This window comes from Apostichopus japonicus, chromosome 4, assembly GCF_037975245.1.
Source record: "Apostichopus japonicus isolate 1M-3 chromosome 4, ASM3797524v1, whole genome shotgun sequence".
In the NCBI taxonomy this organism is placed as follows: Eukaryota; Metazoa; Echinodermata; class Holothuroidea; order Aspidochirotida; family Stichopodidae; genus Apostichopus; species Apostichopus japonicus.
The window spans coordinates 2,585,825-2,608,438 of NC_092564.1; the positions used below are offsets into that span (position 1 = coordinate 2,585,825).

General features: G+C 37.3%; 1 protein-coding gene across 1 annotated transcript in view; it reads left to right on the plus strand.

The window, feature by feature from the left end:
* Positions 1–16,024, plus strand: part of LOC139966133 (guanine nucleotide-binding protein G(q) subunit alpha-like) — a 32,542-nt gene extending 16,518 nt beyond the window's left edge. Inside the window, exons 3-7 of the mRNA XM_071968855.1 lie at positions 526–680; positions 4,847–4,975; positions 6,396–6,525; positions 7,469–7,622; positions 9,887–16,024. Of these exons, the coding sequence (XP_071824956.1) occupies positions 526–680; positions 4,847–4,975; positions 6,396–6,525; positions 7,469–7,622; positions 9,887–10,077 (759 nt within the window). The 3' untranslated portion in view covers positions 10,078–16,024. The remainder of the gene's footprint in view (positions 1–525; positions 681–4,846; positions 4,976–6,395; positions 6,526–7,468; positions 7,623–9,886) is intronic.
* Positions 16,025–22,614: the final 6,590 nt, after the last annotated feature.

Here is a 22,614-nt window from a genome sequence, read left to right on the forward strand (position 1 = left end):
ACAGACAGTTGTTCTAAAATCTTGGCTTATTTAAGCTTGAGTATGTATGAGTATGTACATGGCCTAGGCTATGCCATTGAAAATATGACATTAACAGTCTTGTAACTAAGTGCTTTGAACCCAAGATGAAAGTTGAGGAAAACCCTGGTAGTAGTTACGATACCGCGATTCATTTTGCAACACTACCGGTTGTGTGAAATTTGCACTACCGCACAACGCTAATTGCAATCCAATGTATTCCATCTTACCCATGTGGGTTTGCAAACTGCAAAATGATCATTTGCACTGCACCTCAAAACCTGTCTCCCTTGCAGTTGTTAATCTTTTCTACATTGTTCTCCAACCTTGCCACCATCCTGTCCACTTTCTCTCCTGTCCCGCTCCCCCTCCCCAACAAAAAAATTAGAAATATGAAATCAAGCTTTGGTATCTGACATCTGTGCATTATTATGAAATAAAACATTTAAGATGCAAAGTAGAGTATTGCATTTAAAAGAGATCAATTTCATTTTCTTTTTCCTACAGACAAAAGCAAGTGAAGTCAGGCTGGTCGACCATGAAACAGTAACAACTTTTGAAGAACCTCATATTACTTTTATACAATCTATATGGAAGGATTTAGGCATCCAAGAGTGCTACGATAGGAGAAGAGAATACCAATTAACCGATTCAGCAAAGTAGTAAGTAGAAGTGTTTGTTTTAAAATGCTGTAACAGGGCTGTCTTTTTTCCAGGAAACCTGTCACGGGAATATTGTCGTTCTGTCAATATCACCTCATTGGGTACCGTGTACCTATTCTCAGATTTCAGGGAAACGTTCATCCAGTATCATATCAAAGAATGCCCTACAGAACGGGCAATCTGCTATATACACAATGCAACTATGTGTAGCAATTTTGTACAAACTGAACGATAGGATTAAAACATTTTTTGAGAATCAAACAATAAATCAAACACTTAATTATTCGCTGGATTCATTTCATTATTTGTTTTTACTTTCCTTTTTGGAGGTTGAAAGGTTACATGATATATATAACTATAACTATATATATATATATACATATATATATATATATATTTATGTAAAGAATATTTTGTATAAAGGATGTATGATGGAAACTTGAGCAGTGATAAGATCAGCTCATGAATCTGTATTCTCAGTGCATTGAATGTGTTGAGAATAACTTTGTTGTTTTTGTTGTGTTATCCTAATGGTGCAGGCTTGTACTCAAGGGAAAGTGAAAATTCTATCAAAGAATCAGTTTGAAGAATATGGATTACTTACACAATATGCGTTCAATGCAAAGACAATAGATAGTGTTTTAAGAGAAGACGTTTTATTGGCATATATCATGATGTGTGCTGAAAGTTATTTTATTTACATTGAGCCATATACTGGTTTAATTTGCATTAGGAGGGAACTTTGTACCAGTTCGGACAAATGATGAACAACGACAGTTCATTTTTGGCTACCTGTCAATCTTACTAATTTTCATGTTTCTTGTTATGTTTGCAATCCTTTAACTGAGGCAAGTACATAACCATACCACTCGGCCATAGTATAAGAAACAGTAGTTAGCAATGGTTATGTGACCTATCTATGAATACCACAAAGATGTTCATTTTGAGTGTATTTTTAACACCCTCAGTACTAGTTTGTTTTGCTGTGCTAGGGACCCTCTGCTGGCTTTGTCTTTCCCTTGATGTTATGTCTTATTTTAAAAAGTGACCTCATATTCTTCAGGACATCAAGGGACATGATATTTAATTGGTCTGAATACAGAGATATTTGCAGATCTACTGTATGTACAGTAGTTCCCACACAACATGTTATTAAAGTTGAAACAGTGCTTTTCTGTATAGTACTGTATGCATATACTGACATTACATGTACTATAGAAACAAGTAAACTGATTCTGTGGTACGGTAAAGTTGTTATTTCAATATTACATGAGAAAAGCTATATTTCCATCGGTCAACATGGTATTAATTTCTTTTGTCTCTATGTTGGGAAATAAAGTAATTTCTCTATTATTTCCTCCAAACTTAAAAGCTCCTTTAAGGTCAAAGTCGGTAAACATAATAATTTGTAATACGGACCTCTGTATGAACTTGTTAATTTACTTGGATTCTCTCTAACCTCTCTCCTGTCTACTATGCACTTTTGTCATCCATCATACGAGGCTACCATTCAGGAAGTAAAATTTGCTTTTCCTCTGAAGGAAGAGTGCCTGATGTATGATTGGGAGCACAGTGCTAAAATATAACCAGTTTAGTACTATATGGTAGATGAGGAAAGTGCATAAGTAGACTGGAGACAGGTAAGTATCCGCGCTCATAGGTTCATTGAAGATGTGATTCGTGTATTCACCTCAGTGTTTACAAGACCTCTGACTAAACCTGTGGACTTTCTAGTGTCTATAACACATCAGTCAGTATCAAGAAAATAAGATTGGATTGTGTGATCTGTGTGATCCAGTCAATATTACTCAGTTTATGAGTCAAAGATACCATGCTTAGCATTCTGGAGTTAAAATACAACTCTTCTACACAATAGATGTTACTTTAGGTGCATGAGACCACGCTCCTTGGTCCTTTGTTGTTTGTTTGTACACTGCCAGTGCACTGATTAATGTCCAGGATACAGCTTTTCTCTGTGACGGTCCATTGACTCCTATTGTTAATTTTATTCAGTGAATCTCCATAGGATTTCTGTATGTTGCTGGTACACAGTGTAAGATTAGTAGCCTAGATGTCTTTTCACACTGTTAGACAGTATTGGGTGTGTACAGTACATGTGGCGTTGGTACCAGTATTTATAAGGTTTTGTAGAGGTGTGTAAAATCATCATCATTGAGGTATGATCATCTCTTGCACACTCACATTCTTACTGGTCCTTGACATCCCCCCTCAGATCTGTTTAAGAGCAGATTGATGATTTATTACATTGAGCCCTCCTTGTTAGACAAATAAGTAATATTGGGAGGAATATATATGTATTGTTAATTAGCACTCGGCTGATAAAAAGTTGGGCATTATACAGTATTTTAAAAATTTGGGTAATATGCAGTAGTATATAAGTATTTATTTTTCTGCATGTACAGTACAGTACTGTACTGTATGTACAGTACTTCATAGTCATTCCACTTACTGTAGAAGGGTTATTAAATATTAGTTATGGGCAGTGTACCAAAACTTGTGCTATTGGGTACATCGATTAATACTTCAAAGTGTAGAGTATTATTTTTAAGGATTCATTTCGTTTCTGTAACTTGTTCCATTCTTGATAGCCATACTACTCACCATAGTAATAGTCAGTAGCAGCGTGGGGACATGAGAAAAATATGATTTCTATATTTTTCTTCTTTTTGGGGGTTGCTCTGGGGAGTGATCCATGATAAGGTTCCAGTATGTTTGATTCTTGTATTGACAGATTTATCATTGGAAGTCAAATGGAAATGTTAGACTATGCTAATGCACATTACCAATCGTTATGCTCTACGTAGTACACTCGCTTTGCACATGACAAACCCACTGCTGCTAATACTACTAATACTACATACGGTACTCCATACATTACATTGTTGTTGCTACAGTATTACAGTATGCTGTTTATATATATACTATATATATATATATATATATACTGTATATACTGTACACTGTCTTAGCACAATACAGCATATCGATAAGTACTACTGTACAAGTTTACTACTTCACAATGCAGCGCTCTCCTGGAATCCTGGACTTGATAGATGCATACTGTACATTAGTACAGCATGAATGCATTAATAACTTTAAACTGTTGCGTAGTCCCCTTTGTCAGCTAACCATCCATCCATGAATAAAATGAGGCAGTAAGCACAACCTTCACATACAGTTAATAATGGTATTGTGAATTAATGGCTGCTTTTAGGAGGACTGAATTATCAATTTCTGCCACATAGTTGGCTTTTAAAAATCTGGCACATTTTCGTCCCAAATTCCAAGTGCTGCTTTCCCTTCTGTTCTTAGAACATGATTTGTGTTTAAGAACAATGTACTGTACATCATATATGTGTTCTGTAGTATCACATGTATACTAAGTGGCATACCTGTAATGTTGAGTCTGTCTCAGGCAGACAAGTAACCTAACGTACTGTATGCAGTCAAGTTAATGTGTTTTGAGGTCAAGACAGGTTAAATGTCACACTTAGTATGCAGAAGTAGAACCATTGTCATAAGCCAAAGAACACTTATTTCTTGCATGGAGGTCAGTTGTTATTTATTTGAGGTCAAAAGGAATCAAAGTTGAAGATCATAACTTACCAATTAATTTTTTTTTTTTTCTTGTAAACATGGTATTCCCTTTGAAGATAAACCTTAGATCTGTCAAACTTGAATACTGTAGGGTGTGATAAGCAAGCACCTTTGCTTGTCACTAAAAATCTTCAAAACTCAAATTGTCTTTTGCAGTGAATGCTACAGTTATTGTTAGTATGTTCTTACATTGTTTGTAGCACTGAGGCTTGACTTGCTGGTTAACCTTTGAAAACTGGATACTTGAATTATGGTGTTTATGTTCTTAATATGGCATGAAACAGGTTGAGATGGGGCTTCTCTCTGGTTTAAATGCACTACCAATGACACATAGTTTCCATCAGTTGTTGGAAAATATTTAAGTGTAGGTACTATTTGTGGATACCACACTTGTCATTATTCATTGGGTTTACAGTTCAATATCTCAAGTATGTAGTTATCCTTTGTTTGTTAACCTTTATGACATAAACAATATCCTGGGCTATTCTCTTATTGTATGCAGTGATTCTGTACTTAACCATTTTTCTCTCTTTTCTATTTCTTTTCAGCTACCTTAGTGATCTTAAAAGAATTTCAGATCAAAATTACCTACCAACAGAACAGGATGTATTGAGAGTAAGAGTGCCCACGACAGGAATTATTGAATACCCTTTCGATTTAGACTCTATTATTTTCAGGTAGGTGGTCATATTAGTGAACGTCAGCTGGATATTAAATTTGGACTATTTATTGTACACACTAAATGCAATTAGAGTTTGCCATTGGCCAACTGGTAGGAAAAAATAGGTAATGGCAATAACTCTGGCAGTAGGCACTGAGAACGTGAACACATGATGAGTAGGTGAACACATGATGAGTACGTTAACACACGATCAGTACGTTAACATATGATGTGTAGGTTCACATATGATTAGTACTTAGGTTAACACGTGATTAGTAGGTTAACACATGATGAGTAGGTTCACAGACGATCAGTACGTTAACATATGATGTGTAGGTTCACATATGATTAGTACTTAGGTTAACACGTGATGAGTAGGTTGACACATGAGTAGGTTAACACACGATCAGTACGTTAACACATAATGTGTAGGTTAACACATGATGAGTAGTTTAACACATGATGAGTAGGTAAACACATGATGAGTAGGTTAACAAGTGATTAGTAGGTTAACACATGATGAGTAGGTTAACACACTATGAGTAGGTCAACACATGATGAGTAGGTCAACACATGATGAGTAGGTTAACAAGTGATTAGTAGGTTAACAAGTGATTAGTAGGTCAACACATTGTCAACACACGATAAGTGGGTTAACGACAATTGTCAGTCAATGAATCGGCATGATTTCAGTAGCTATAAGTAAGGCCCTATCTTACTGCTGATTATCAGCAAATATTAGTGGGCTGCTTTCAGACTTGTGTGCATTAGTAACTGACATACATGTATCGAATGTACTAATTCAGGAAAACATCAGGGAGAACTTGACTTTGGCCGACCTGTAGATTTCATGAGCACTGGCTTCTTTCCTTAGCAAGTTCCTGAAATTGTAGGCCTGTATGTACATTGGATGATGCCTGAAGTATCTTAGAGAAGTTTGTTAGTTTTCATATATTTGTGCAATAGAATGAAATAAATGTGTAAAAAAGAACAGAATTTTGTGTTTTTAGAACAGAATTTTGTGTTTTTAGAACAGAATTTTTGTTTTTATCAATTCATCTGTGGAGGCTAAAATACTTAACCTTGCATTTAAAGCAAAAGAGTAGCCAGTACACTTTGAATGGGTGAGATATACTTTCTTATTCTCTTACCCGTCTCTTTCCTCATCTACCTAACCTACTAAAGCCGTAACATTGTAGAACTGCGCCACCTATCCCACATTCGGGGTCTGCCCAAGTTCCTCTTCCATCCAAATGTACCACAATGGCGAGTCTATGCCTTTTTCAGGTCTTCTGTGCATATTGATACATATCACTATTTAGCGACGTCACAGATACATGAGCATATCCAATGTGTATGCACCGTTTATGTAATTGGTTTGTTTGTCCATGATCTAATAGAATTGATTTTTTTTGCCTCTCTCTTGTCTTATTCAGGATGGTAGACGTAGGTGGTCAGAGATCAGAAAGACGCAAATGGATTCACTGTTTTGAGAATGTCACGTCCATAATGTTTCTAGTCGCCTTATCTGAATATGACCAAGTTCTTGTGGAATCAGACAGTGAGGTAAGTGTGTCCTGTTTCTTGATTCCTAGCATCATTCAGCATCCACATAGGCAGTCATCATTCCTTGTAACATCCATACCTACCGAGAAGTCCACATTTGAGAACCCAAGGTTGATAAAGATTGTAGTATGGATGCTGGAGTACTCAGGATCAGACCCCACAGTTCTGATCTCCCTGTCAGGGAGGATCCTGACCCTGCTAGTGGGGTCAAGATAGTAGTGTGGATGCTCAGGGGATCAATGACTTGTAAACAATCATTGTGATGTTTTTGTGATTGCATAATTGCTCTGTCGTTTATTGTCGATCCACCTTGCTCTCTTAAATGAGGATGCATCCGAGATTAGCCTTGTTACCTCGGGAGGGGGGCGGGGGTGGGAGACAAGATCCTGATTCTCGTTGTGTTCTCTAAAGTGAACAAGGCCTGTAATGGCTCTCTCCTACCCATTGTGTTAGACACATCTATTCCATTCTGACAAGGAAATGGGATTGATAACAAAGTAGTTGTGACCCTAACCAAAATGTTTGCTTAAATTGGTGTGGAATGTCTTGATGCCCTGTGCTGGTGATAGCCAACTGATAGATGTGTGTTCATACCAGGGGAGTTTGTTTGATTTAGAGCATATAGTTTACTCTTTCCCGAGGTTTAATGGGTTGTGTTGTAGACAGACTGTTAAATTAAACACAATATAGTAATCACTGTATCATTGGCATTCTTACCATATAGAGAAATGTATGGGGGGGGGGGGGGAATCTCACAGGTTGTCTGATGGCCTCAGCAAAACTGATTTGTAGGACAAGCAAACTTTCCGTGCGATATAGGCCAGGAGTTTCTTAAGTTTTATTGCAAAAGAAGAGTTTTGCTGTGTTGAAGAAGAATTAGACTATATTCCCTTTACTGTTACAATCTAACAACTATTTCCTACTTGTTCTCTTCCCCTTACAGAATCGAATGGAAGAAAGTAAAGCATTATTCCGCACTATCATCACTTACCCTTGGTTTCAAAATTCATCAGTGATCCTGTTTCTGAATAAAAAAGATCTACTCGAAGAAAAAATCTTGCACTCGCACCTTGTAGATTACTTTCCCTCTTACGATGGTACGTATATAGGCATAGCTGGGCTATGTTCCTGTTATTTTTTTCTCCGACCTTCTAAAGGGCGCACACAATTTAATTTTTATGTGACTCCCTTTGGAACAAACTGGCTTTTTTTTTAGCCCATAATAAAATAGTAGTTCTTACTGATAACTTGTAAGGCTATCTTGTCAAGCCACTTAGTGCTAAAATAATGCAATTTGAAAGAGCAAAGAAAGGTTGTAGTTAGATCATGATTGGAACCAAAGGACCTGAGGGCTTCATGTCCTATGCCCTGCCAAACTGAGCTATTCATATGTTGCAAGTCTGCATATACCATGTAAGAAGGCATCTCACTACAGTATCAAGTCTGCAAATACCATGTAACAAGCCATCACAGCCCAGTATCAAGTCTGCATATACCATGTAAGAAGGCATCACACCCCAGCATCAAGTCTGCATATATCATTCCTCAAGCACCAGGGGAAGTGAGTTTAGGAGGAGTTTTGTTTTTATCCTTAGCTCTTTTCGAATTTCCCAGTCAGTTTTTCTGTAGCTGATTTGATCCCTAGAGTGAGTAGCTGAATGGAGAGTAATATGCAGCAATCAGTGGACGACAACAGACAGCAACAGGCATCTCGAAACAAAATATGATCACTGATTGACAACTGAGTCATCACTCAATCTACAGACTTTGGTGCTCTGTTTGTTTTCTTGTGTATATATATATATATATATATATATATATATATATATATATATATATATATATATATATATATATATGGGTTTAATCTCTGCAAGCAACAATTAAAACCTACATCCTGACTGAAAGTATTGAGGACACTGAAGCAGGGGAGGCAGCCTTGTTAGACTTTCATCTAACGGAGGTATAGCAATTTTTTGGGGGGTTATGGTGTCTGGGTGTGTTTTAATGATAGCTGGGCTCATTTAGGTCCACAGTTCAAACACCTCTAGTCCTCTACCCCTGTATTAATGCTACAAAAGTTTCAACAGTATACATTTTGATTCTTTTGATATGCTAGAAAAAGTCAAAGTACTTGCAAAAGGATATACCATTCAGAAGATACACTGCGAGAATTGTTGTAGACTTTTCGTCCAAAAAGGCCTTCCCTTCACTTAGTTTACACTTCTGTGATTGTTTTGGGGATTCAAAACATCATTTTTGGGGGTTGGTGGAGGGGGAGCCAGAGGTATTCTAGCAAAGATAAGCTGAAAGTTGAGTGTCTAGGAAATGACTTGCAAGCTCATTGATTTATAACTTCAAATACCCTACATTCAGAACATTGTGATTACCTGTATTACACCCCCCCCCCTCCCCTTGCTTAAGTCCAAGCAATAAGGATTGGCCCCTAGCAGTGAATAATTTATCCATAGTAAAATGGTCAAGATGCTATACAAGTCCAAAGATAAACTATGTATAGCCACTATGTATAGCACTTTTTATGCAGTAACCAATACATTTCATAAGAGACAAGGTGCAGAGCCGTAAAGAATACGACACAAAATTTAAAATTATTCCCTGCAAAGTGGTATTAAAAAGTTGACACATGAATTCCGCTCTCTCATTTACAAAATATGTATTAAAAAAAATAGTTCAGTTTTGTGATAGTTCTTGAAGTGTTGGTTTTGCAGTGAATTTTACTTTTGTTGAGTCGTATGTATGATATGACACTGACATGACGAGAATGTGACGTTACTTCTATGAATTTGTCTCCCTTTAAAATACCAAAGAAAAGGCCAAGTCAATTTAAAAGTGCTCTGTTGGCATGGTAATGTGCATCTACAAATTGCCTGGTGAGGTTTATCTCCTGTTGTTATAATTTGTGTGTACTTTCTAGAAGAAAAGTGCTCTTGTTGGCATGGGAATATTTCCCCTGATTGTAGTCATCCCTACCTGGTACGACAAAAGCGCCCGAGAAAGATATTCTATTCATGCAAATAACTTGCTAATGGAGAGACTCCTTAATTACAACTTTGTTTTAACCTTGTCGGTTAAATTGTGATATTTAAGCTGTTGGAAAAAAGCTTCCCGATAATTTTCTCCTACAACATAGTTCAGAGTAGGCCTACAAGCTATAATAGTCCGAGCTTGAAACCGTTAGCTCTTTCGTTTAATCCAGTAGGACTTGCGTTGGACTGTCATACACGGCATGTATATTACAAGCATCACATTTTTCATTGAATGAGGTAACTCAATCACAATTATATATATAAATGTTCCTTCAAATATTTTCTGCTTTGTTTTTTCTCTCCTTCCTCTTCAGGCCCACCACGGGATGCAACCGCTGCCAGGGAGTTCATCCTGAAGATGTTTGTGGAGCTGAATCCTGACAGTGACAAGATCATCTACTCCCACTTCACCTGTGCTACAGACACAGAGAACATCCGGTTTGTCTTTGCAGCAGTGAAGGACACCATCCTACAACTGAATCTTAAGGAGTACAACTTGGTGTAAAGGGAACCGTGAACCGCCGCTGGTCTCTGATTCGGTCCGGGCCTGTTTACGGTAGCCTTTTTGTAACCATAATTTTGTCATGATTTGGATGACAGTCACCACCAGTGTAGGCTGTGTGTGAGTAAGTCATCTGACATTGAGTGGAGAGTTGGATCATCCGTCAGACGATCATTTAACGATGATGTCCCCATCTCTCCTTCCCTCTGTTCCTCTGGGTAGCAGCTGTTGATGTTTTGTTTGCTCGATTGAGAAGAGAGGTGCAACTAGAAAAAAAATGACACAGCGTTTTTCACTGACTCAAAAAATGAAATAAATAGAAAACTTAGGGGGCAAAAATGATTAATAAGCCAGAGGAACTGGGTGTAACGTCTTTTATAATCACATGGTAAATTTTTCGTCTAAGGAAAGGGAAAACAAATCTTGACTCCATTCGTTTTCTTGGAGGCCACTCTGACAAGGATGTTTTATCGTTCAGTTTCTTGAATTTGTGGAAATACTCTCTTGTTGTCATTTAAGAAAAAAACAGAAAAACTTGCGATTTGTGGAAGAGACGTTTAAGAAAGGGAAAGGGCTTGAAGGGCTTATTGGAAAAGATGCTAGAGCAGAGAAAGATGGTGCAAAGAAACTAGCGGTGTTAAGAGTTTCAATTTCAAGAGAGTGAAAAGTCGAAAGCAATCGTTGTTGTAGACAGCAGAGGACAATAGTACTTTCAAGTTTCTGTGAGATTGGCTTTTGAGTGTGTGTCTGGGAACAGGTTTTTTTGTTTGGCTACTTACTGCTGGTACTTTCAGGTGGTGTAATGTTCACTCTTGTGTGTGGATTGTGTTAAACTTTTAAAATCACCTTGACACACTTTCACAGAGACAGTGTGGGTTCGGTTTTAGTCTTTTTTTAAATAGGTTGCGCACGGAATCGAAAGCTGGCCTGAGTCAGAACGTTAAATTCGCATGTTTTAAGTTTGGATACAAAACAGTTCAAAGAAGTGTACATGTATTATGATTTTTTTTTTTAATTATTATGGTCATTACTATTATTATTATTATGTTTTATATATATACTCGATTACTCTTAAGATTCTCCATCTTTGTGTGAACAATGGTTGCATCATGTGCTACTCAAGAGGGATGTGTAGGGTGGGCTCAATGAAGAAAGGTCAAAAGTTAGTAGTGGCAATATCACAGTTTGACATTTGTACATTCGTGTGGCTTCTTTCCCATTTGGGTGGCACCCTGCTGGGGGTGTTACAATGCATGGTAAGTTGGAAAGGACTGACATCTTTAAATATTTCAATATTTACCCATTAATTTTTTTTTTTTTTTTTGTAATAGAAGGAAGAAGCCTTTCTGAATTGCCACTGTTTTTTAAAGTGCTCTTTGCAATTGCACTGAACAATTGAGGACAGTATATGAATCAAAACAGTGTTGTAATTTCTTTTTTATTTTTTTGTTCTTTTATTATCACTGAAAGAAAAAACATTTTGTGGTAAAAGCAAAAGGACTAATGTGCAATTTCTCCATTTTCTCCTTTTTTTTTTCTTGTATAGATGTTATAAATAAAGTGTGATTGTTTCTTATAGAAACGGCCTAGCCGATGCACTAATTCGAAGATGACTGCCGTTTTCAATTTGTTTGTCATGGACCTTTCTTTTCATCTCTTAAATAAAAAACCTACTCCAGCAGTTTTTTTGTTAACAACTCAGTAGTGGCCCTCTCGAGGGTCATCTGCTTTCTCGATGCGGCAAGGACAAGTTGATTTAAGGGGTGTCATATCTTTTGTAATATTCTCTTTATCATGGGTGCACTGTTGGAAGTAGGTGGTCTTTCGCTGTTTTTAGATCAATCTGTAGATTTATTAGATATTTATGTAGATGGTTTGATTGTTACCAATTTTCTGTGATCACTTTTTCTTGTTATTTACAACTATAGAAAAGAATGCCAAAGCTCCTCCTGGCTGGAAGGAAATCTTAATTCTTCTAAATCAATATGTTGATGGATTTCAGGTGTTTGGTTTCAAATTGCAATAACTTTGGCTGTGTGTAAAAGCTATTAATCCATGGCAACTTTGAAAACATACCAAGCCACTTTTATGTCAGAAATTTTGTGGGTGAATTAGTGAAGAGAGAAAAGAAAACAGTAAAGTATGTGGCTAATATGACAGGGGTTATAGGAATCAGAGTGGGTGCAAGGAGGTGGGGGGGGGAGAGGGAGTGATCTGGGGGAGTGCTTACAAGTCATAGATAAACCAATCTCCTGATTCAAAAGTTTCAAAATGTTTTCCCTGTGCAAAGTATGAAAGGAGATAAAACAAGGAATAGTGTGCAATAGCTGTTGTTTTCCAACTCATACAATTTTGGAGAGAGTAGAAAGAAAAGAATTTAAATATCGTATCCACTGCTATAATTTGAAGCTACAGTATTAGTGTCAGGCAGACCGTCACTTTAAATTTGAACAAATAGGACATTTATAATTTTTCTATCCTTTGGAGGAGGGGGGTATGGGGGAGGTACAATAATGGTGTGTGCTTTTAGTGGATTGTCCATATGCTCATTTTCATAACAAAGTTTCCTACCTGAGATCAGGAGGATTGTGAACATAGGAATAGAAAAAAATATATCTTTTTGGAAATCATGCCAGCCTTGGAATAAATTAAATCAATAAGTAGATACAAATTAATAATAACATCAAGGATGAAAATTATTGAAGGGGAAAAAATTGCAATGTAAAGTGTTCTCAATATTTCTTTTGTCGAAAAGGTATTTAAATAATTTACGACACCAGTGCCCGTGCCCACACTACTTAATGGCTTGTCTTCTGATTGTAAAGAAAGCCAAATAAGTATGTAAGTCTGATTTAAATTTAATAATGGACTGGTAATTAGTCACATGCAACAAAAGAAACAGATAACAGAAGGAACAGGAGAAGGGGGAACAAGGGAGATGCCAGGTAAAAGTAATAGTTGATATGAATTATAAGCCCAGATTAGATAGCAGCCATTCTCCTCATATGGAGATGTTGACATCTGTAAATGTAACATGGGAATCTAGCAGTTTTGTGTGAAGGACCAATTCTACCTTTTCTTCAAATGCTTTTACAACTGGAAAAGTCCTACACAAGGACTATAAATTACAAAACACTTTTTTTTCCACTCTTCATTCTTTTACTGTCATTTTTAAGATCAGGTAGATCTGGGCTTTGTCTCTTTTTTCATCTTGATGTGGAATAGCCCAGTCATTCATTTTCAAGTTTATTTTTTCATGTATACTTATTCAAAGTTAAGAAGAAGAATAAGAGAAAAAAAAAACTTGTGGTTTTTAAAGCTTGTGGTTGTTCACAAGCCAAAGTTTGTCAACTCTTGATTTGAGAAATGACAGGCTCTTAATGAGTTTGTAAACTACTGTGCATGTTAGTGTAAAGCATTATGAATATTACTTACTGTAACATTTGAGTGTTTTTTTTGTGTGTGTAACACTCAGCATAATTGGGACCAAACTAGTCCTTTGTGTTTTTGCAAAGTAGAACAATGGAACATTTTTGACCCTGTAGCTTAAACATCAGCTTTTTGGAATTTGTAAAAAAAAAAAAATTAAAAAGAAAAAAAACTGGAAAAAATTGTCGGAAAAAAATATCATGGAAAAAAGTGCAAATTGACTAAAAAAATAATATCAGCAATGGTGCTCATGTTTGTAATTTCTTTCCTTGGCACGGTACATTGATGTTTGTTCAGTCTGGTTTCTCTCTTTAGATTCCTGAAATATTGTCTCTCTCTGTTTCTTTGGCTTGAAACTTTCTGCTAGGGGATGGTATTGGGGAGGGGTGGTGGGGGGGGGTGAGTAGGGAACTGTTGTTGCGAGGAGTTGTGCATGTTTCTGATGCTGCTACAGCTACTAAATGTGGTATTTTTAGCTATAATGATGCTAAGTGGGTATGGCTTTTCTTAACTGACTCTCAGCACCCTTCACATCTACAATATCTTATCTCATCAGATTATCATGCTGCTAGAGCAGAAATTAGGGAGAGGTAGAGCCAACAGAGACCAGTGTTGGGGGTGGGGGGGGGGAGCTAAGGAGGCTGTCTTAGAATATGATAGTATGGTTAACAGCTTTCACGATATAAAAGCTATTCTACACAGATAGCTAATACCATTCTAGATTTAGTGCTAATGGAGAAAAATCGTTATAGCAAAGTATGACTTGTCCTCCTGAATATTTGCTGGGTGTCATACAGACTTTTACGTCTAAACATAACTTCCAAGTCTTCAGATTTCATAATATGGTTAATTAACAGCATTGATGGTTATGGGTTATTATTATCAAAGCTAGGCTTGGTCCTAAAGTTTTCTACAAGTTTCAGTACCTTGCTGGAAACAAATGATGGATATGGTTTGGTATATTGTATTTCAGAGAACCATTAAGCTTACTCTTTCACAGGGAATGGGGTGGGGGAGGGGGCGGGGCGGGGCGGAGAGATTGCCAACCTCGCCTTTAAGCTGTTTTTAACTCTTCTTGTTCCAAGCGACTGCTGTGGTAATGTTTGTGTAGATGCAGATTTGGAGTTGCAAGTGTTGTTTTGCGGCTCTCTTTTATATCATCCCTCTTTTACTGTCGTCCCAGTCCCCTCTTTTACAATCATGGGTTTTACTTCTTCTCTCTTTCTTCTGATTTTTTTTCTTATTTTCCTCCAAACTTTTTAAGGTCAAAGCTGTGATTTTTTGGGTCAAACCTTTCAGTGTGATTGTATTCATTGTAATATTTAGATTTTTTAACACTAAGAACAATTTTCTTAAAATCAATTTTGATTCTTTTTCCTCTCTATTGTTTTTAATGACCTATCACTCTACTTTCTTTCTCTCTTCTAATTTCATCAAAGCTGTTTATGTGACATGGGTTTCTAAACTATCAACGATGTGATGTAGTGAATTGCCTTATCTTTGAATTAATTCAGATTGGAGCATCGTCATCAACATTATTGCCATCTGTCTGTGACGAGGGGTTTTCATGTAAATCTGCTTGCCTTGAAATGCTTTTGTTATGGTAATTAAAAACAAAAAAACAAAGAAAAATAATATGGAAAAAAATGACCCCTTTTTGTTTCTTTGGATATTTTATCTGTAGCGCCCTCTTTCAGCTCTCAGTTTACTTTAATGCTGCTATCTGTTGCGCTCCAAAGCTGATATCATGTTAATTGTTACAAAAATAATGCAATTCACAATTTTTCATACTATATATTTTGATGCGCAAAATGTAACCAATTTTTAAAAGTCCTTTGTATTGTTATTATTATCATTATATATATATAGTGTTTGGTCAATCTTTAAGAAATATTTTCTGTTTTTAAGTTTTGAGTTGTTCGAGTTCACTTCCCTTTTTAACCAGTTTCTCTAGATCTGTCTTAGTACTCCTTTGATCTATGTATGGCTTATTGTGCATGCCCTGCAAAAACCAAAACTTCAACAAAAAGAAAAAATGGTTAATAAAATACTATTACAAAAAAAAAAAGAAGAAAAAGGCATGTGGGCTTTTCGTCACTGTAACTTTTGGTTACTTGGAATGATTGTAGTAAAAGAATAAAAAAATAAAAAAAACACCAAAAAAAAAAGAAAAAAAATATTTGAAGTAATAACCACCTTAATTTCATACCTTCATGTAGGAATTCTCATTTCAGTGAATGGAAAACATTTTTTAAAACTTTTTTTGTTTTTTCATCTGATTTTAAAATTACAAACTTTAGAGGTGTTCATTGTAAGGATTTTTCATTGGTGCAATCGCACCATATGTATAATCTTGAGGGAAATATGGTAGTTTGATGGTCATGTTGTCATTATAATAAGCCCACCCTTTCTTTGACTCTTGTATGGTATTTTCCTGTGGTATGTGTATGAAAACCAAGCACTCTGCCATTATTATGTCTTACATTTGAAACGGTTAATAGATACTGACCCTTGTGGACAATTTTATAGTTAGTTTTATTTCTCTGCTTCAGACTCTTTTTGAAATGAAATCTTCACATAGGAGAAGGAAATCCAACGTTGTCCATTGATCTGTGTGATAGAGAAATTTATACGAATTACGCATGATTAATTTGAGTGGTTATCTTGGATGTTGCTATGAACATTTTCTGAATCCTGCAAAGCTGCCAACTAGTAAGGCATTTCCGTATATCGTACGAGAAGTCATGAAAAGTACTGTTTGTCCCCAACGAATGCGTGATATCCGAAGACCGTAGTGATAATAATAGATGACTGGAACAATGGTAAACCGACCTTATTTGGCCCTTAGAAGTACCCCAGTGACCATGCTAATGGTTATCATAGATGTGGTGAATACACGGTTGTTCGTTTGGACTTGGTGTTTAAATTGTAAGCTGATTTATGTCAACGACCAATATCCATGGGAATTGGAGATGGGGTAAGTGTTTAAGAACTTCAAAACTTGTTCAGATTGCCATAGAATATCATAGAACACATTTAATTTAGAATTGCCATTTATAACTGAAGATGGTGTTTGAGCTTTAGGGATTTGTAACATAACAGGATGTATGGCAAGTAATAAAAATGTGTCAATTACTGATCTCCAATGAAAAAATCTTGTTGACCAACTATCTAGTTATGACGTACTTAGCCTAACGTTGGACTTCGTCGTAATGTTAACCGGCCTAACTACATTCGAACAGTAGCCATGACGAGGCCTTGGTGATGACCATTTGAATTGGACAAAATAGGTGTTGTCATCATGTAAATGAACCATTCACATGCCTTTACGATTTCTTTAATTACTTTTCGTTTCTGAATATCAATCTGAGCATTACCTATAAATGTTTCCCGAGGTGCGTAGAGGTAATGTTATTAGGCTAGGCCTAACTGAGCGTAACTTAAAACGTTCAAGTATGAGTGGCCTATGAACTTTCATTAGCATTGTATTAGGACAATTCTAGTAGTACGCTGGTTAATGTAGACTACAACGATATCAGTCATTCAGTGGCAAGTGAATTTTACTTTTTGGCGATTAGAACTTTGGTCATGCTCACCAAATAGTGAGTAATTTGAAACTTTTCTTTAAGACCTGTTGTTACTGATTACTGACAGTACTTGGCCTAGGCCTGCCTACTATTTGACTGTTCTCATAAACAACGTATAGTGGGCTTATTCACTAAGTTAGTTCTATGTACACTTTTCATTCTTGCATTTAGTTATGATTGATTTTGTTTGCAGGTCTTTTTCGTGTTCTTTCCCCCAAAAATACAAATTTGTTGCAAGTTATTGGTTTGGAAGAACTGGAAAGTTTCAAATTTCAAAAGGTTGGCAGATCTGCACATGCAGAATGAAAACACTATAACACTATAGCGAGGGTAGTTTTTAGTGCAACACTATTGTTATTCTTTCTGAAAGAATGAAAATCAAATGGAAAAGAATTAAAAAGGTGTCACCCATGACCCTAACAGTATTGGCACTATGATATCACAAGTGACAAAATGGAATGATGCCCTGCCTGTTGTGACTTCTTAACCTTGATTTCTTCTAAATAAAGCACAATTTTCCTTAGATATTTATCAAAATGAAATGTCCTAATAAATTGAACATGATATTGTTCATTAAAGAAAAAATATTTTGGTTACCTCAGCCTGGCACCCTCTTCTTTGCTTGTCAATCCAGTTAAAGGATCCATCAATGATGTTTGGAGCAATCCTAGTCAGAAAATTGATAAGGAAATCATACTCCTAACCCACCCGTGCACCCCTCACTTTTCAAAGTAAAGGTAGTTGACCCCTTCCACCCCCCCCCCCCCCGGTCCTAAGTCCATGATGAAGGTTAATTCGTAATTAATTTGTTTCAATCCTCAACATTTTGTGGAGGGTATGAGAGTGCAGAATTTACTCCTGTGTAGTGTATATTGGTGTGTTATAAACCAGCATATTAAAATACTCTCAGGGGATACTTTTTGAGTAAACTTCAATTAAGATAGAGCCTGATTACAAAAACCTAACAACTTGATCCACTTCTTAACTCCAGCCTTCCCTTACATCTTTAACCGTATGCTGATGACGGTTTTACATTGAGTGAAACCTATCAAGAGTTCCTGTGGATATTATCGAAATGTGTATGATCATGCGGAAAAAACTGAACGGATTATACTGTATAACTTAATCTTCAATAAATAACTATAAATCAATAACTAACATTTTTTAGCTCACTTTGGATAGTTTTTGCAAATAGGAAACCATTTCAAATTGGGGGGGGGGGACATGGGTTTCTGCTGGACAAAGAAACTCTTGTTACTTGAGCCTACCAGGACATGAACCCATAACCTCCCAGATGTACGGCTTCATTTCTTCTAATACCACCACCTGTATCCACTCAACCATAGCACAGGTTATTCATGCAAATGACGTCACATTTGTCTTAGTGTTAGTGCACATAGTTCTCGTAGATGGGAATTGTAATCATAATGCTCCTGGTTTTTTACAAGACTAGAAGAGATAAGCCTACATTAATAGTATAAACAGAAACCTGCCCTCCCTACAGGGAATGAAAAGTTAAGCAGTTGACTTTCTGGAAATGCATAATACCGGAAGTACCCAGGATCACTCTAGATTCATGGTAATTTGTACCTCCAAGTTGCTTACTGACAAATCTCAATTAATTTGACACATCGCTTAGGAAGTTGAATAAGGGAGTTTTTACGGCCTTTCTTGGATGGAGACGGGTTCTGATGCTATGATGTGATGATTTCCGAAAGGAGTTCGTCAAATGAAATCCTACTTTAATTTAAACGTTCAAGAACCCTCGTGGAGCTATGGATAAAATGGCCATGACTTCACTGTCATATTAGGTGCTGGCCAATAGAGGGGGCTCAACTGAATCGATCACTTTGAAAATCAGCTATGGGTATACTACTTTAGCAGATGAGTTGGTCATCATGAGACTATACCTCCGTTTGTTCAACCTTGTATCTGTTTGATCCAAATGGTTGTCTTATGGTCGTGACATCATGCATTTCCATTGCTTCATTGTGCTTGGGTTATTAACAAAGGGAAAGTGTCCAGGGGTGTAGCCAGTTTTTTTATGTGGGGGGGGGGGGTGATGGGGGGGGGGAAGTCAAATTTCTGTCCCCATTTTCAGGCTCATAGCTGTGGATTGCCATCCTGGGGGAGGGGTATAAAGGGAGGAGGTGTCCCTTTTATGTTTTTCGAAAAGGGCTTAGATACAAAATGGTGGTATCATTTCCATATTTTTAACTACAGTCGTGTAATAAAATTTTCCTTTTTTGGTACAAAATCTTTACCAATTTTTTTTGGGAGAAAAAAAAGAAAGAATTTGCGCGACTGCGCAGTCGAAAACCATCCTTTTATATCACATACTGAAAAATATATATCTATGGCCACTCAGAGAGACACTGCACATATTTTTGAGGTGACCGTTCATCACATTCTATTTCGTGGTTGGAGGTGACTTTTCATTGCATTCTCTTTAGTAGTTGACCCCCCTCCCCTTGCCCCCATTATCGGCCCCATCCCCCAGGTTCGGGTACATTTATATATGTATATTTTTTTTACTCCCTTTGATATTTCACCGTCGCCCATCGCACCCCCCTCAAATTTCTGTGGGGGAACTCTGCCCCCCCACCCCCACCGCTGGCTACGCCACTGAAAGTGTCAAAGGTAGCTTTCTGCAAGTTTAATGCAAACTTTAGTCCTCTAACGGCATCTTGCGCCACTTGACTATTTGTAGTGTAATGTTATGTGTAGGATTATGGAGAAACCTGAAGTACTTCAGAGTATTTTAGCCCGGAAGTTGTTACCTCATTACAATTTTTACTCTCATCACTGAACCAACAGAAGCTGTAGAAGATAGTGGATATTTCAGGTTAGAGTAAAGAGATGTGAGATGGGGAGATCAATGTGTCCATATACCGTGATGAACCTTTCCATCGGATAATTAAGCTGAAGTAGGTTTTGTGTTCTGTCAGCAATTTAACCAGACTTACCATGTGTCACTAGCAAAAAATAAGAACATTTCGTTCCCTGGACACAACTGTTTCATATTTGCATTAATTTAACTTGTAAAAATCAAATCTGATTTTTTTTTTTCGATTCTGCTATTGATATAAATTTTGATTAGTCAAGCAAAAGAACTACAGTGACATAACAAAATCAGCTAACTTAAAGGCTTGCGAGATCATTGCAATTTTTTTTTGTCTAACTCATCCATAAATTCTCCAAACAACCTATAAAACCACCTCACATTATGTTTCAATTTGCCATGAATAGAAGGGGAAAAATCAGTCTGCACGTTTTCTTTTGATCAATTTTCCATGAATAAACGAGAAAATGCCTTGTATGCATGATTAACTTAAAGCTTATGTTTAGTCAAGGTAACTTCAATCCTAATTTTTTTTATTCATTGTGTCTTTTTTCCCCATTTTTTTCCAGTAGTGGGGTTTGTGTATGTGTTGTGCGCGTAAATGTGTAAAGGCCTACTTGTGTACAGTATGTGTATTGAGAGACACTGTATGAAAAGATAAGATATAGAAAAGATTCCAATTACACCACAGCAATAATTTGTAATGTGCTCACACAGACCTCAATGCAGAACCGTATACAGAGTGTCAATTTGAAGGCTGACTGACAACATGTATGCATTTCGTTAAACTTGAATCCAGCCACTTTAAAGGAATTGAAGACTCGCCCCAAACCGCGTGCCGCATTCTGTAAAAGTTAACTTTCCGTTGCTTGCAAGTGAAGTTCTTTTCTTGTCGCTACAAAATGCAGACAGTAATGAACGTGATACCTTGTTATCTTTTATCTAGACCTGAGATGTCCATCGCTGCTATGTACACTGTGCTATGGGTATTGACCGTAGCTGCATGTATTGACTGTACACTAGTGTCTACTTACCGACGGTAGCAAGCTGTGTGTGTGTTTTCTGGGATCGATGGTGGTGTCTAACACTTCTGTTACACCTCATTCGAAACTAGGTCAGATTACCGCATCAGATGTTTCTTTGTGCGCGAGTCTTCATACCCATTAAAGAGATGTGCCCTAGATGTGAAAGCTGTACTGTAACATTGAGTCGTTCCTGTTGGAGCATTCTGACCCAAATGCCTCGGCCAACACTCCAAGTACAATCTAAGGATTCTAGTGGATCTGGCCAGATTATTACATTGTGTCCTTTGGTGAGGCACTTAATCTCCCACTTGCCTCCATTCACCAAGGTGTACAGATGGGGTCCTGCAAGGTGACTGGTAAACCGTAGTTGCCCCCGACGGTTTTTGACTGCACCCTACGCAGCGGGAAGTTCCACAGGGGATGCATAGATGCGGCACACTGTAGTACCCGGGGAGCGACTGTTTGGGTGTGTTGGTGAGTCAAGTTACCAGTGACCATTAAAGTGATGATTTGAGATCGGCCGTTTGCCTTGATACAAGACTCCGAGCCTTCTACTTTGAACTTTGTGTTACTTGTGACCAAACTATCTGATGCTCACAAATGATTGGTTGCCTCTGAATCTAGGCTAAGGGATTTATATAGATGAAACCATTTTGTGGTTGTTTCTATTTGTAAATTGTCCGGTTTACTTCGTTGTTGAGTCGCCTGTTTTGTGTTCTACAAATTGAATGTAATTTCTTTGCTTTTATTGCCAATCTTTTGAAGTTCTTACTCAAATTTACCATTTTTGGTGCGATAAGGGTGCACAGAAATATCTGACTGTATGTTTTCTTGTACATTGCCTTTAAAACGTAGAGAGCGGGGTCAAGATATCGCACAAAATGCTTGGTTTATGTTTATGCTCACGCATTACTTCATTTTGTTAAAATATTAAATAGTGCCCCCTTTACGTGCGGTACCATGAATGGTGGCCCCTCCAGGGCCGTCTTAACGCATGGGCCCACTGGGCCCTGGCCCAGGGCCCCGCGATGTCAGGGGCCCCGCAATCGTAGTAATCCGATGTCTTAATCTGGGAGGAAAACTTATTGAATAGGCCATTATGTCTGATTGAATTCGATACTTCACAACTTGTGACAAGACTTGGTGAAACACTTGAGAGAGTTTGACATTAAATGTTCGAATCTGAGTTGGCAACCCTGGAATATACAATGCCCCGAAGGCTTACACAGAGAAACTGTTACTCCGTAACTATAAGAAAGAGGAAATTGCCTCAGCCACGAAAGGCATAAAATTTGAAAACCGTGGGCAATACCTCACTACCAAACCTAAACAAAAGGAACCACCACTTGTGTTCAAGCTCACCTATACACCCCATGTCAAAACCACGCATTTGAAAAAAAGCACTTTTGAAACATTGGCACTTAATCTCGCAACACGCGGAATTATCCACACTGTTTCCAAAAGAACCGATTCTAGCCTACAAAAGGGCCCAAAATCTCAAAGATTTACTTGTTAACTCAAGGTTTCGTACTAACGAAGAATCAGCTGACTCTCAAGGTTCACACGAAGCGCTTTTAGATGCTCTTAAAGCTGCACTATGAGTCCATAAAAACTCGTGGACAGAAAATAGATGCATTTTGAAAACGAGACGCCCAGG